This window comes from Paroedura picta, chromosome 15 (genome assembly GCF_049243985.1).
Source record: "Paroedura picta isolate Pp20150507F chromosome 15, Ppicta_v3.0, whole genome shotgun sequence".
NCBI lineage: Eukaryota > Metazoa > Chordata > Lepidosauria > Squamata > Gekkonidae > Paroedura > Paroedura picta.
Genome location: NC_135383.1, coordinates 11,286,736 through 11,302,847, shown reverse-complemented (window position 1 = coordinate 11,302,847; position 16,112 = coordinate 11,286,736). Strand labels below are relative to the sequence as shown.

The following is a 16,112-nucleotide window of genomic DNA, read 5'->3' as shown; positions in this document are numbered from 1 at the left end:
GAAAGCGTGGATTTCAGCAGGAAAAGAGGAAGAGCCAACACACGATGGATGGACTTTAAAGGGAATCATGGCCTTCAGCTCGCAAGACCTGAACCAGGCAGTTTATCAAGGGGACCTTGATTCAAAGGGTTGCCATAAAGTGGTTTAATAGCACTTAATGCCCACTTCTCTGTACACAACAACTTGCATTTCTGATAGTGTAAGCTTGCTCTTTATGCGTTTGGTGATGTCAGTGCAGCCTCAGGGTGGTGACTGCAGTCGATTTCTCCTTGAGCAGAAGCATACCAGAGCAGATTTCTGCATAAATGCCTCAAAACAAGGCAAAACACCTGTCAAAATACAAAGGGAACTTACTCTAAGCAATCGCACAATACTTTTTGCCCCAGGTTTGCAGAGCAAGTGAGCTGAGTGCTTCCCCCACCTCCTAAATTTACAGTTCTGCCTAAGTTCAATCACTTCAAAGGGTCTCTTCTTTCAAGAGCCACTCTTCCAGTTACTTGGGAGGTGCATCGATCAGCCCAGAAAGTGAATGCTTCAATTGTGAGAATGCGGAAGGAGCACTGGGCAGCATTTCCCAAGAATGTTCTCCTGATGGTGTTGCACCTCGCTTGTGGGGAGGGTTGCCAAATTTTTCTGTGGCCTCTGTTGAAAGGGGGTCGTACTAGCTCTCTTGCAGGCCTCTCATGGGGAACTGACCTCTGACACCTGGAGATGAGCTATAATTCCTGGGGATCTTCAGGTCCCACCCAGGAATTGCCATTTCTGCTTCCTAGGGTTGCCAGTTTTGGGTTGGGAAATAGCCAATAGGGTTGCCAGCTCTGGGTTGGGAGCTCTTCCGCCAGGCTTTTGGTTGTGGCCGGGCAGCAAGGGAGATATGCCCCCCCCCCACAAATGTGACGGTTGCGTGTGCCATCAGCCCCTCTTTTTTCTTCCTTTTAGCGGAGTTATGGAAATTGGGTTAGTTGCATGAACCTGGCCACCATTCTTGTCTTGCCTTGTTTTGATTAATGTATTATGTTTTATTGTTCTTATTACTGTTTTTAGGGGGTTGGTTTTATGTGACCCGCCTCGAGGCTCCGGGGGAAGGCGGGATATAAATTAAAGGATAATAATAATAATACCTGGAGACTTTGGGGGTGGAGCTAGTAGTGGGTGGGATTTGGGGCACGGAGGAATCTCAGTGGAGTATAATGTTGCTGAGTCCACCCTCCAAAGCCCCCGTTTTCTCCAGGGGACCTGATCTTTTGGGTCTGGAGATGAGCTATAATTCCCCACCTGGAGGCTGGCATCCCTAGTTTTCATCAAGGGTTATCCCCTGGCTTTAAATCGCATCTGTCCAAGCTTGAGGACTAGCAACATTATTTTTACTGACAGCTGAATTTTGCAGCACCAATCATATGCTATGGTTTAATTCTAGAGCCCCAGAATACACCTCTCTGTCCTTATGTTGGGCATCTGTTTTTTGTTGATGAGCACTGGGTTTTGATCCTCTGAAGCCCTCTTCAGGGCAGCAACCCTGACAGCTAGCAGTCCTTTCCAGTGACTCAGAGCTGCGCTGTTGCCTGCTGGTGAACCTCTCTGCCTCACCTCAGCTCCGGGTCGCTCTTCAATAAATACTTCAGCCCGTCAAGCGTTCAAATCAGAGAGCTTGGAACGGAGCCCACGTTGCATTGCGATTTTTATTTTTGGCATTGCAGTCCCCGCAGGGAAACCGACCGGCAGGGAATTCACAGAAGACAGAGGGGCCGGTTTGTTATTGTCTGTCGGAGACACGAAACGTGTCCAATTTGGCTTCAACTTCTTGCCCGCTGGATTCCTCGCCACGCTCTGCCCTTGACATTCTGGCCATCGGTTAGAAGAGAGAGGATCCTGAAAGGGAAAGGTTATGGTGAGTGCTTGCTTGCTTGGTCCAGAAACCCAGCTCGTTCCATCAAAACAAAGATAAGTGCAAAACTTCACAGGTAGCAGTTAATTCCTAAGCCAAGAGGGGTAAAGATGATAGGGATGGGGGTAAATTGGAGCCACAACTAAACATTTTGTCCAGGAGCAAGTGTTGTAATCATCAAAAATGGCAGTACCTCTAAGTACGTGCAGAGTGTTTTCCTCTTGCCGCGAAGAAAGCACAACTGGCCCTTATATTGAATCAAAAATCTCTGTCCATGTCAGCAGGCCAGACTTGGAAGTACTGCATGCGAATCCTGTGTGTATATGATCTGACTGGCTACCAATAGAAACATTTTCTGCACATCCATAGATACATTGCGCATACTGAGCTAAGCTGTTCCTGGGCAGAGCCATTGCGTTAGAGCTAGAGAGCAACATCTGGATGGAAATTCAACTGAAATAATTCTATTAGCAACTGGTTTGGAATTCAGGGAAGCGCTTGGGCTTTTTAAAAAAAAAATGTCAGTCGCAAAACAGTTGCTTTTTATTTCTTTACACAACATGATCACAATAAGCAAAAGGATGGAGTGGTTTAGGAGTGCTTGTGGTATAGTGGCCAGTGTGCGATCAACAAAAGATCAACAAACTCAGCCCCAAATACCCCACTTTAGTCAAGAGGGTCAACCAAGAAAATAAAGTTACAATTTAAATATTTTATTGTATAGTGTGCACATGTGTAAGATTGAAAACGTTAGCGGTCAGAATATCGGACTGTACAATTTACACGCCTTCCTTGCGGTTGGGTATGTCCTACGAACCCCATGAAACCAGATGCCAAACTGCATCTGGTTTTATGGGATTCCTGGGACACACTCATTCACTCGGAATGCTTGTAAATTGTACAGCCTGATATTCCAACCCCTGATGCTTTTGATGCTGCATATGTGCACCCTATATAATACATATTTAATTTGTCATTTTATTTGTTGTGGCTTGACCCTCTTGACAAAATAGTGGTTAGTATGTCAGATTCAGATTCAAATCCCCACGAAGCTTCTGAGTGGCCTTGGGCCAGTCGCACTCTCTTTCAGCCTAACCTACCTCGCAGGATTGTTGTGAGGATTAAAGGCAGAAGGGACCCTAAATTCCTGGGGGATGATAGAGACAGAAATGTATTGCTGGGGATAAGGAAGGCCGTACCAGAATAATGTTCAGTATCTAATGATCAATCTTTGGATGCAGAAGAATCGAAAGAGGGTTTTTAAAATTCTAATTGGTCTGTTTTACATAATTTGTACCCTGCCTTTCTGCCCTCATTAAGGCAAGCAGGAGCTGTGCCACCAAGCCACGGCCCCCTTCCCATGTTCTGTCCTGGCTCAAGGTAACTTCCATTGTTCACAAATGAGTTGCCAGCAGGTACTTGGGTCTGTTGGAAAGTGTTTTGGTGATGCCTTCAGGAGATTCATGATTCTGAGAGGGTGGAAAGTGACCTACCCTGCAGGTTTGTTGTGAGCAGACATGGAATCAGAGAGAGCCTTGAGATGCAAGAGCTTACCTTCTTACTTACTTCCACCTCACGGCACATGACACATGCTGAAGAGTACGGCTTGTGTCCTGTTCTCTTTTTTTTACTCGTAGAATTTTGTCACCCTGAAATAAACCTCGAGAAGGTTCCGATCGGCGAAATCAGGCCAAGATGACCAAAACCGAGGAACTTCCCGATAGCCATTCTTCTGGGGAATTTTATGAGAAATATGAACCGAAGGAGATCTTGGGAAGGTAAAACTGTGAAGTGAACCAGTTTGGCTAGAGCTTGTGTTACTCAATTCACAAACACTAAAATCAAACGATCGATGCACTTAAAATCTTCTACCAGGAGAAAACTTTTTAAAAAGCATCCTGATTCCATCAGTGAACAGAAATTCACGAAGCTGAGTACAAAGGCAGTAACTGTCCTTTGTAGTAAATCTCCTGTAACCAGAGGTTCCATTCAGCTATTGTAAATTAGGATTGCCAGCTCTGGATTGAGAAATACCCGGAGGCTGCCAACTCTGGTCATAACATGGCAAAAATCAAGCGAATCAGCCTATTTAAACCTTTTGCTTTATAGTAATGTATCAAAACTAGAGCTGCAACGTCTTTGTTGATGAATCAGGTGAGATAACTGAAAATACCCGATTCTGTTTAAAAGATGCCCACAATTCCCTATGCTGGGTTGGGAAATTTCTGGAGATTCAGGCAGAGTGGGGAGGGGGGGGGGATATAATTTCTTAAAAGTCCACCCTCCAAACAGACATTTTTTCATGCATGCTTCAGGCTGATCCTGCATTGTGCAGGGGTTGGATTAGGCAGCCCCTTCTAACTCTATGGTTTTCTGTGGTCAGGAGAGAAATTGTAATACCGGAAGACCTTCAAGCCACACCTGGAGGTTAGCGACCCTTGAGGCAGCTGGATTAATTGTTTTTAACATGGGTTTTTATATGGCTCCTGACCAAAATGTGGGACTGGTACACCCTTTAGATACACAGGATTCTGGGTTTGCCTAACGCCTAACACTTTTGTCTGTCTCATTTTCCAGAGGGGTAAGCAGTGTGGTTCGCCGATGCATCCATAAGGTTACCAGGCAAGAATTTGCTGTGAAAATTATAGACATCACAGCGGGGAATTTGTCCGCGGAAGAACTTCACGAACTGCGAGAAGCCACTCTGAAGGAAATCGATATCCTCCAGAAGGTGTCTGGACATCCCAACGTCAGTAAGTTGGATTTTCCCATTGCCTAAACTGGGTCTCTGGAGCTAAATTCTTAGGGCCAGAAAAGCCAATTCTAGCTTTGGAAATTCATGGAGATTGGGGGGAGGAGAGGTCTCTTGGGAGGGAGCTCATCCACAATGTGATGCCATAGGCAGAGGTAGCCCAACTTTGGCTTTCCAGATGTGCAGGGACTCCTGGGAATTGTCGTCCGTGAACATCTGGAGAGCCTCAATTGGGCCACCTCTGCTAGAGACCACTTTCCAAAGTGGCCATAATCTGCAGATCAGCTGTAATTCCGGGAAAAATCCAGGGCCTGCCTTGCAGGCCCTAACCCTACTATATAGCGATCATTCACAGCGGCTCTAATAGCACAGACTGCATAGTTATATTAAGCAATTTAAAACTTGCAATTGCTATGCAATGTTCCCTCTTGGTTAATGCAATTTATACCTGTTGATACATTCCGATTCATCAATTTCATGTTGGGAGTTCCTCGGCAGACTGAGACCGCTTTTGAATGTTGCTGTTTTCTGTGTCCGATTTGTGTCTGTTCGTTTTTTGTTCCAGTTTGCTGTTGTGCACTTCCTGGTACGCGGAAGCATTGCTAGCAAGCGTCTGGGGCCTGTTTGTCATTCTCGAACAAAGTCTTGTGATTCCTGGGAGCGTTTCTCATCACTGAGGGGTTGGCAGACTCAGGCTGGGGAAGCCAAAGTTTGCAATGCTATGCTGGACAAATGGGATTAACGTGGGCCTGGTCCAAGGCTGACTCTCGGATAATGATTTCTTGTTTATTTTGCGCTCTCTATCAGCATGCATTCCCAGAATGGACCTGTGAGGTGGCAGATTTTGAGCATATTCTCAAGAGAGCCATCTTGGTGTAGTAGAGAGCCAGCGTGGGGTAGTGGTTAAGAACAGTGGCTTCTAATCTGGCAAGGCAGGTTTGATTCCCCACTCCACCACACACAGCCAGCTGGGTGACTTTGGGCCAGTCACAATTCTCTCAGGGCTCTTCTTGCAGAGCAGTTCTCTTAGTGATCTCTCAGCCCCACCTACCCCATACGGCAGGGGTAGTCAAACTGCGGCCCTCCAGATGTCCATGGACTACAACTCCCAGGAGCCCCTGCCAGCATTCGCTGGCAGGGGGCTCCTGGGAATTGTAGTCCATGGACATCTGGAGGGCCGCAGTTTGACTACCCCTGCCATACGGCATCTGCTGTGAGGAGACGAAGGGGAAGTGATTGTAAGGCGCTTTGGTCTGAAAAAGCAGGGTATAAACATCAAGCTTCTTCAAATATTCCATTGTTTACTAGTCAGAATTGTATAGAGGTGCAGCCATTAGGAATTCCTGCCTCAGGCATCTCCAGGGCTGAGCTCCTTCCAGGTTGATTCTGACTGTCTGCAATAGTCCAAATGCAGGCAAGAGGGAAGAGTTTTCAAAATAGCCTCCAAGAGAAGCCGCGGCAATTAAATTCTCACTTTCCAGCATAGTGCATGCCATGTTTGCATAGGGATGTCAGTCCCCAAGTGGACAAGGGATTCCCTGGAATTATAGCTCATCTCTAGACTATAGAGACCCGTTCCTCTGGAGTAAATGGCTCTTTGGAGGGCAGACTCCAGCACTGTTTCCTCCCCAGCCCATTATTAAGACGCTGTGTTTTATTTCCAGTCCAGCTGAAGGACAGCTTTGAATCCCACACCTTCTTCTTCTTGGTGTTTGACCTGTAAGTACCCAGGGTTTTGGGATGAGCATGCGCCACTCGGTCACCCGCACAGGCGAGCATTTCTGCAGACAGTACGCTTGGCACGCATGTGCAGGGAGACCGTGTGAACTTAAGGAGATGGATCCGCCAGCAAGGCATTTCAAGAAAAAAAAATCACTAAAATGTCATGGAATGCTGGCAAGACATTTTTAAAAACTTATTAAAGTACAATTGGACATAATTGGAATAGCAGCAGGATATTTTCACAACAGGCTCAAGAAGGTAACTGAGTTCCAACCTAGATGTGGCAGGATGTAGGGGAAGGGGGTCTTAATACAGAATTGTGGTTAAGGGGCAGCAGCGTAAAAGCTAACGTAGGGCTGCCAGCTCTGATCCCTTTAACCTGGAGATGAGCTATAATTCCAGGGGATCTCCAGGTCCCACCTGGGGATTGGCATCCCTGCCTCCACACTGCAGAGATCGGTTCCCCTGGAGGAAGTGGCAGCTTTGCAAGGGGGACTCCCTGCTGAACTTCCCATTCCTCCAAAATCTCCAGGAGTTTTCCAGATGGAATTTGGCAACGTTTCCTATGAGCTTCGTCAGATTTGCTTTGCCACGGCACATCTGTTTGAACAGGGAGCTCAGACTCCTGGAAGTTCAAACGGAAACCAATGTGAGTCTTTAAGATGCCCCTGGGTTTTTGTTGGAGCGGGGAAGCTATGTTGGTCTGCTGCAGGACAAGCTAGCTGTTAGTCCAGTGACAATTCAAGAGACCAAAACGATTTTGAGGGTCGGTGCTCTGAAGAGGCAAAGTTCCCTTCTTCACATCCACCAGATCTGAGAAAGGGAACACTCCTGCTACAAAGAATCTGTGCGGAATGGCCCTGACTCTCGAGACTTATACCTTGAAAATCTTTTTGGTCTCAAGCATCTCACTGGGCTTTTGTTTCCTTTCTCTTGAGCCCTTCAGGCTGCTCTGTGAACCAGCCTCGAACTCAGGAAAGAGAAGGTGGGAAATAACTTACAACACAGAAGAAGACGTGCTGGTTTCCTCTACCCAAAGGAGTCTCAAACCATCTTACAATCAACTCTCCCCCTGACAGACTCCCTGTGTGGAAGGTAGGGGCTGAGAGCTCTGCCAGAACTGCTCTTTGAGAACAGCTCTAACAGGACTGCAACTAGCCCGAGGTCACCCAGCTGCCTGCATGTGGAGGTGTGGGGAATCAAACCCGGCTCTCCAGATCAGAGGCTGCTGCTCTTAACCACCAAGCAGAGACCCAGTGGGGCGAACTTTTGGGGGCACCCAGGCACTGTTGGTAGGCTGAATCACAGCTGCGTGGAACCTGGACCTAATGCTTTAAGAACCATATAATTAGACCCTGACTGACCTGGCCCCTGTCAAAAGCAGGATGCTGGACGAGATGGCCCTCAAGGCTCTTCAGATGTTCTCATTTCCAGCCATACGTTGTAACTCAATATGCGGTGCCACTCCTGAGAACTGACCCTAAACACTCCCTACAAATCCCAGAGCCACAGAGGAGGGTTGGGTGCAGCTGTTCCTTGTCCCGGCTTCTGCGTCCCGGCCTGGGGCGGGTTGCTCAGATTTCCTGTAACCTTTGCTAAGGTCTCTGCTGTCACAGAGATCTTTCGATTCTATTTTTAGGGATCTAGGTACTTTAGTTTGGGGGCTTACTGCTGCAGGGTCAAGGACTCCCATCAGAAAGAAACAAATTGGATTTAAATCAGTCCATTTGAAGAGACCCCCTCCCTGAAATGAATAAACTCTCAAAGGATTTTAAAGTCCATGAAAGAATTTCCAAGGTTATTGTGAGGGCAGGGGAACACCCCCCCCCCTTAAAGTTAATTCATAATACATTTAATAGTTTCTCATGAGGCTGTCTGGTAGATCTTTGTATATTTTCCTATTCTGGCCCTGCCTCTTTCCAACCCGCCTGCCCTTGTGGGTGGGCAGAGAGTTCTGCTGCTTCATCGCATTGGGTGTGACTAGATCATTAATCACTCTCCATATAGAAACACGGCAGAGTCATGGTCCACTCTGCAACCTGTTGCTGCTCTGTGTTCGTCACTGTTCCGGGATGGCAGATTCTGCAGATCTGGACGCATGCCCAGAACAACGGCTCATACGGAAACGTCAAGCTCTTCTGTGGGTGGGTGTCGTGGTTAAGAGCGGCAGCCTCTCATCTGGAGAACTGGGTTAGATTCCCCGCTCCTCCACGTGCAGCCAGTTCTCTCAGAGCTCTGTCAGCCTCACCCACCTCACAGGGTGTCCGTTGTGGGGAGAGGAAGGGGAAAGTGTTTGTAAGCCCCTTCAGGTAATGAAAAGCGGGGTATTAAAAAAACTGCTCTTTTTCTTCTCTTATCCTTACTCTAAAAGAGGATCTTGAAGGGATTTGAGAATGAAACATGCCTTCCGTTCTGAAGTTGGGAAATGAAGTCCTGCAGCTGTTGGAAGCTTTGGGGAGAGTGATTTAGGAGGGCCAGCTGCTGTGGCCGATTGTAGGGCTCAGAGCCCCTGGGAGAGGGAAGCCACTGATAGGCCAGAGGTAGGCACATTATACCTTAGAGGTCACCTAGAGTTGTCAGCTTCCCATGGTGATCTCACTAGCCTGGAGAGAAGTTGCAATTCTAGGAGATCTCCAGACCCCACCTGGAGGTTGGCAACCAAAGCCATTAGAGTGCTAGGTACCTTTAATTGTCCAGGAAGAAAAGTCCCTGCTCCAAGGAACTTGCAGTCCAAAATGTGAGACAGGGAAGGGGAGGTGACGAAGGAAAAGAGACTGCATTCATTGCTGTTGTCCATCAAGAGAGAATGAGGAAGGATTTACGGTTGCCAACCTACAGGTGGTGGCTGGAGATCTCCCAGAATTACCACTGGTCTCCAGGGGACAGTGATCAGAAATTGGCTGCTTTGAAGGATGGACGCTATGCCATTATGCCCCACTTAGGTAAAATCTCTGTGGCGTTATACCCCGCTGAGGGAATGTGTCCAGGCGTTCCCCACATTAGAGATGGCAACCCTAGGACTTGTGCCAAAGTCGTCATTGGAAAAATGGGTGAGAAAAAAGGAGAAATCTGAAGGAAAAGAGAGTGAGGCGGCAGCGTTTTTTCGAGGGGCATAAGAGGCAGCAAGAGAGAAAGGCTGAGAGGCTTGAGGGAACGGGAGATCTCTTCAGAGCAAAGGATGGCAATATTGTCTCCATTGTTAATTTGAATTGTGTGAGAAATGGGGTTGCGATGTCCCTGAAGCAATGGACCCACACACACACACACTATTGCTGGAGCTGCCCTTTTCATTTCGTGTTCCTCTCCTTTTCACAAAGTGGTTCATTCTGTCAAGATGCAGTTACCTTGGGGGTTTTTTTAAGCGCCTTTTCTTCCCTTGACACAGAATGAAAAGAGGAGAACTCTTTGATTACCTCACAGAGAAGGTGACCTTGAGCGAGAAAGAAACCAGGTAAGCAAAGTGGGAGGCTTGTAATATTGGCTGACCCAAATGGCCTGCTGTAATGATTGTTCAGGTCGTGTGCAGGAAGCCTATTTATTTTTGTATAGCCTAGCTCCTTCCTCTGCATGCGTCTTGGGTTTGGCATTTGGGTATGATGAAAAGCAAAGAGAGAACAACAACAACAACAAAAACACTTGAGAAAACAAGTTAGGAACCCAAAGGCTAAGCAGCAGCTATATATATTAAAATGCAAATATTTATTATTAAGTGCACATTGTTGTTATTGTTGTTATGTGCGAAGTCGTGTCCGACCCATCGCGACCCCATGGACAATGATCCTCCAAGCCTTCCTGTCCTCTACCATTCCCCGGAGTCCATTTAAGTTTGCACCTACTGCTTCAGTGACTCCATCCAGCCACCTCATTCTCTGTCGTCCCCTTCTTCTTTTGCCCTCCATCGCTCCCAGCATTAGGCTCTTCTCCAGGGAGTCCTTCCTTCCTTCTCATGAGGTGGCCAAAGTATTTGAGTTTCATCTTCAGGATCTGGCCTTCTAAAGAGCAGTCAGGGCTGATCTCCTCTAGGACTGACCGGTTTGTTCGCCTTGCAGTCCAAGGGACTCGCAAGAGTCTTCTCCAGCACCAGAATTCAAAAGCCTCAATTCTTTGACGCTCGGCCTTCCTTATGGTCCAACTTTCGCAGCCATACATTGCAAAAGTGCACATTAAGAAGATTGAAAGTGACATTAAAACCTAAGACCCGGTCTGTACAATATTGCACATACAGTCTCAATGGTTGCACATGGTATGACCGAGGCCAAATGCGTTTCCACCCAGTGGTCAAATAAGCTATATATAGAATAATACAGTATTGCAATGAAACCTGTTGGTGTTGTAAGAATCACTTTCTTTTGGTTTATACATGAGGATGACCATTTAGGATTGAATCGTGGCCCTGGGCCGAATGGTGGTTCTTTACTTTGATTTGTGATTGTGATTTCCACATCTGAAATTATTATTATAATATGGTTGGGAGATTCACATTTTATGATTCTTATGCCACGTTAGTCTGTCCTGTGCATCAAATAAGGAAAAAGATTGTTTTTTATTCCTCACTTTTCGCAAACTGAAGTAGTCTCAAAAGCGACTTACAACCCCCTTCCCTTCCTCTCCCCACAACAAACACCGTGTCAGGTAGGTGGGGCTGAGAGAGCTGTGACAGGACTGCTCTGTGAGAACAGCTCTATCATCACTGTGACTAGCCCAAGGTCACCCAGCTGGCTGCATGTGGATGAACAGGAAATCAAACCTGGCTCGCCAGATCAGAAGGTGCTGCTCTTAACCAGTCCACCAAGTTGGCCATTGCCTCAAATTTGGTCATTTTCTCTTTACCCTGGACCACTGAACTACGGACATGACCTGAGCTGCAGGGATGGGAGATGGGACTGTCCTTTTCCTCTCCAAGCTGACTGGAGGTGCTTTCCTCCCTTTAGGAAGATCATGCGTGCCCTCCTGGAAGTCATCCAGTACCTTCATTCCATGGACATCGTCCATCGAGACCTGAAGCCAGAAAATATCCTCCTGGATGAGGACATGAACATCAAGCTGACGGACTTTGGCTTCTCTTGTCAGCTGCGGAGAGGCGAAAAACTCAAAGGTGATGTGTGCAGCTTATTGCAGAGACTGGGTATTGGGGTGGGGCTGGGATGCCTGGGTCCCTCCTGGAGATTCTTGATGGTCCTAGAACTGTAACCCTGAGGAGTAGAGGTGCTAGCCTCCAAGTGGGTCCTGGGGGTCCCCTAGACTTGCAGCTCATTTCCAGACCACAGAGATCAGTTTTCCTGGGGAAAACAGATGCTTTGGAGGGTGACCTCTATGGCATTGTATTCCGAGAGATCTCTGTCCTCCCCAAATCTCCAGGAGTTTCCCAACCTGGGTAAGACAGCCTACCCTCTATCCCCTCCTGGTGACCAGGGGGGACCTGGCAACCGTAAAGAGGAGTCCTTCTAAATCAGATAAAAATCACACCTATTCCAACAATGGCCAGCCAGATGCCTCTGAGAAGTCCACAAATGCCAGAAACCTACCTCGGCTGTGATGCCCAAAGGAATTGATATTCAAAGGTATACTGCCTATGAACATGTAGGTTCTATTTCTAGCTTTAACAATCAAGAAGACCATAAGAACCCTGCTGGATAAAGGTTTATCTTGAGGCCACAAGCTAGCTAGGGAGGGTGAACGCTCCAAAAGTATTAAATAGTGTAAGGGGACAAAAGGTGTTTAAAAATCCTTTTGACTTTCTTGCAGAAATCTGTGGAACTCCTGGCTACTTGGCACCTGAAATCTTAGAGTGTTCCATGGATCCAGACCACTCAGGTTACGGGAAGGAAGTCGACATGTAAGCAAAACGATGTGGAACCATATTTCTGTCTGTATATGAATAACTCTGGCCTTTGGAAGGAGCGGAAACAAGCATGGAAACTTTCCCTGTTGTCATCTTTGTATAGCCTTCCATCCACAAGCACTGGATCATTGTCACGCTTCTCTGTGTTCTCCTGTGAATAATCTGCATGGAGGGAAGCTGCTGGCAATTTCAACAACAACTGGAGACAGGGCCAGCCAGTGTTAGGGGCCAGCACTAGGGACGCCAGCCTCCAGATGGGGCCTGAGGATCCCCTGGTTTCACAGCTCATCTCCAGCCAACCAATCAGAAAAGTGCTGTTTGGAGGGTGGATTTCATGGCATTATACTCCGCTGAAGTCCTTTCCCACTCCATGTCCCACCCACTCCCAGCTCCACCCCCAAAGTCTCCAGTTATTTTCCAACAGAGAGCTGGCAACTCTAACCAGCAACACCAGGGCACCTGCCAAGGACCCAAAGGCTGGCTGAGGAACCTGCCTTCTGCATACATGCTTAGCTGATCTCCCACTTTGGAAAAGTGCCTGATGACGGCGGAGGAAGCAAAGCACCAAAGAATGGAGCTGTGTAGCATCTCCCCCACTGTTGTTCAGCCTCTCTTTCATGCTCTAGTTTCAGGTCTGTGGGCATGAACAGGGCTAAAAGGAGCATGAGAAATGCACACTGTCTTCTTCCACAGGGCCTGATGACAGCAATAGGGCAGGGGAGCTGCAATGGAGGGGCCAGTGGGTACCCAATGACCAAGACAACAACAAAACCAGCCCTGCAGCCAGTCCCAGCAGGCAGGAGAGCAATTCTTTTCTGGCATGTTCATGACCATCAAGTACGGTTTTCAAGGCAAGAGGCGTTTAGAAGGGGTCTCCCATCCAAATACTAAGCAGAGCCGATTTATCCCTAGATTCTGAGATCTGACAAAATCAGGTTAGCCTGGCCTATCCGGGTCAATTTTCAGACTGTTGATTGTTTAGGAGACAGAAATCACACACAGGTACAAGCTGCACTAAAAGCATTCTTTTTTTCAAAATGAGGGGCAAACAAGTAAAAGGGAACGGGTTATTTGTTCCCAGGTGGAGTACAGGAGTCATCATGTATACGCTGCTGGCTGGATCACCCCCATTCTGGCACCGGAAGCAGATGTTGATGCTGCGGATGATCATGAGCGGAGATTACAAGTTTGGCTCCCCGGAGTGGGACGACCAGTCAGATACCGTCAAAGACCTGGTAGGTGGTGATGCTGAAGCCCGGAGAGTTACAAGCAGGGCTGGCGGCAGCATTCCCTGAGCTGAGATGGCTGTCAGGGCTCAGGGTTTCAGGTGGGACCTGCTGCCACTAATCTGTTGTCCTTATTCCTTCCCTGCCACTTGCCAGGGTGCTGTCCCATCTGCTTGGGCTTCCACCACCCATGCTCCCTGTCATGTATACTGCTCAATGTCAGAGGGGAAGTGGTTGCAGGGGGTGCCATTGAGTGCTTCCCTCTCTGGACACCCCTCACCTTTGTACTTTTGCTTTTAGATTTCCCATTGCCTGGTGGTGAAGCCAGAATGTCGCTACACCGTGGAGGATGCTCTCGCCCACCCCTTCTTCCAACAATATGTAGTGGAGGAAGTCCGACACTTCAGCCCGTTCCGGAAATTCCGGGTACCTGAGCTTATCCTTGGTTTCTTATAGCCAGAAAAGAATTGACGATCTGTGCATGGCTGATATCTATGTATAGCCAAGGGAGCCCAGCAGTGTGTCTGTGCTCTACAGCTAAATCAGCTTTAAAACTGGTTTTGATCACTGTGGCTTTGAACATATGAAGCTACTTTATACAGGAATCAGCATAGTCTGCTCAGACTTGCAGTGGCTCTCCTGGGTCTCAGGTAGATGAGCTACTTGGACTTTTTTTTAACTGGAGATGCTGGGGATTGAACCTGGGATCTTCTGAATGTCAAGCAGAGGTGATGGGAATGGCACTGAGAACTGTTTTGCAGAGACTTCTGTGCTGCTGGTTTTGCAGGCCTTTTAATTCAGAGTTTCCACCAAAGAATCTTGGGAACTGTAGTTTTCGGAAGATGGTAACAATTGATGAGACTCTTAGCTTCCTTTTACAAAGCTGCTGTTCTTTGGAAAATGGGAGTGTATCTCTCTCTCTCTCTCTCTCTGTATATATGCCCAATTTTCCTGCACATCTCCTGTTGTAAAACTACACTTTTCAAGATCCTTCAGCTGCAAGTATTTAAAGGGCCTTGGAACTGGTTTAAATGAGCAGTTTAGGTCTCTGCCGTCAAAACTGCACCAGACCTAAATGGTCGTTTATATAGGTTTGGCTTTTCCATTCATTCAATCTAGGGACACATGCCCAAAGTAAGCTAGTTACCCAGGAACCATCCTCCAGGTGCTGCATGAGCAGGTACAAATTGCGAACCAAGGTGCAGTAAATACCCTGAATTAGTAGCCACAGAAACCCTAGATGGCCATCTTCTGTGAACAGACTCATATTAATGTGTTTGTGGGCCTTGAATGGCCATTGGAGGTTCTACATTTTTATCCCACCGCTCCAAGGAACTCAGGGGGCAAAAAAAAAACTATGTCAGGAAACATGTTAGTGCAAAGGTACTGCCATACACCTTTACTGTGGATCTTTACGGTAGGCATATATTTGAACAGATTCAGGGAATTCTAGTTTGGACACCTTCAAAGTCTCTTCAACTGGTATCATTTAGAACAGGGGTAGTCAACCTGTGGTCCTCCAGATGCCCTGCAGGGGCTCGTGGGAATTGTAGTCCATGGACATCTGGAGGACCACAGGTTGACTACCCCTGATTCAGGAGACAACTTGGTACTGATGAATCAGACGATATTCCCAAGAGGCTGTGAATTTTAAGGCTTATGGGTTTGGGTTTCCCTCCAGGTTATCTGCTTGACGGTCTTGGCGTCGGTGCGAATCTACCTCAACTATCGTAACGTCAAGCCGGTCACCAGAGAGGTGATGCAGCGCGACCCCTACGGCTTGAAACCCGTCCGCAAGCTGATCGACGCCTGCGCCTTCCGGATCTACGGCCACTGGGTGAAGAAGGGAGAAGCACAGAACAGGGCGGCTCTGTTTGAAAACACGCCCAAGGCCATCCTGCTCAGCTTGGCCGCCGAGGAGGAGTTGTTTTGAGTTTGAATGGGGTGACGACACAGGACTCTGGATGTATTAACAGCTAAGGTTCCCCAGAAAAGTCAGCAGAAAGAGCCACCTTGCCAAAGCCCTCTCCTATTGTTAAAACATTTTATGTTTCGTTTCAGCCTCTCTCCCATTTGGTCCTAAGGTCTTGGGGTTAAGCAACGGCGAACTGGTTTAGATTCCAGCCAATCTAGCCAAATGAAATGCTAGCCAAATGAAATATTAAAACACTATGTGCAATTATCCCTGAATTGGTTTAACCCATTCTTGGAACCCAGCTTTCTCCATCAAACCTTATAAGATGGAGACCTCCAAAGGGGAAACACCTCTCAGCTGTTCACCAAGTCTGCAGCTCTTAAAGGGACAGATGCGCTTAGGAAAAGAGTCTGCCTCCCCCCTCCCCCCTCCCATTAATACTTGCATCATAGCTCCTAGTCGGCAAAATGCCACCCACCCTGCTTCGTATGAGTCCCTGCTGTGTGTAGTGTAGAATAGGTATGGCTGGCATCAGCCCCCAAAGGCAAGTAGGTTTGAAAATATTTATTGTTATTTATATTTGTTACTGAAGTGCCTTGGGAAGGGGAAATGTACCTCTTTTCTCAGCATCTGCTGAAGCAACAATAAAGGTGCTTTGTTTATCGGATATGATTTGGTCTTGATGTGCAACAGGCTGCTGAAAGAACACCCCCCCCTTATGCTGAATCAAGTCATCCGTCCAGCAGTCTTGTCTGCTCAGACTGGTAGCA

The 16,112-nt window shown here is 47.5% G+C and overlaps 1 protein-coding gene across 1 annotated transcript; it reads left to right on the top strand.

Moving 5' to 3' along the window:
* The first annotated feature begins 1,752 nt into the window (after window positions 1–1,752).
* PHKG1 (phosphorylase kinase catalytic subunit gamma 1) lies at window positions 1,753–16,005 on the top strand. Its single transcript, XM_077311506.1, has 10 exons — window positions 1,753–1,888; window positions 3,523–3,663; window positions 4,463–4,638; window positions 6,302–6,356; window positions 9,745–9,810; window positions 11,291–11,454; window positions 12,105–12,195; window positions 13,283–13,436; window positions 13,728–13,853; window positions 15,109–16,005. The coding sequence occupies exons 2-10, from the start codon at window positions 3,581–3,583 to the stop codon at window positions 15,358–15,360; spliced, it is 1,167 nt and encodes a 388-aa protein (XP_077167621.1). The 5' UTR covers window positions 1,753–1,888; window positions 3,523–3,580; the 3' UTR covers window positions 15,361–16,005.
* Window positions 16,006–16,112: the final 107 nt, after the last annotated feature.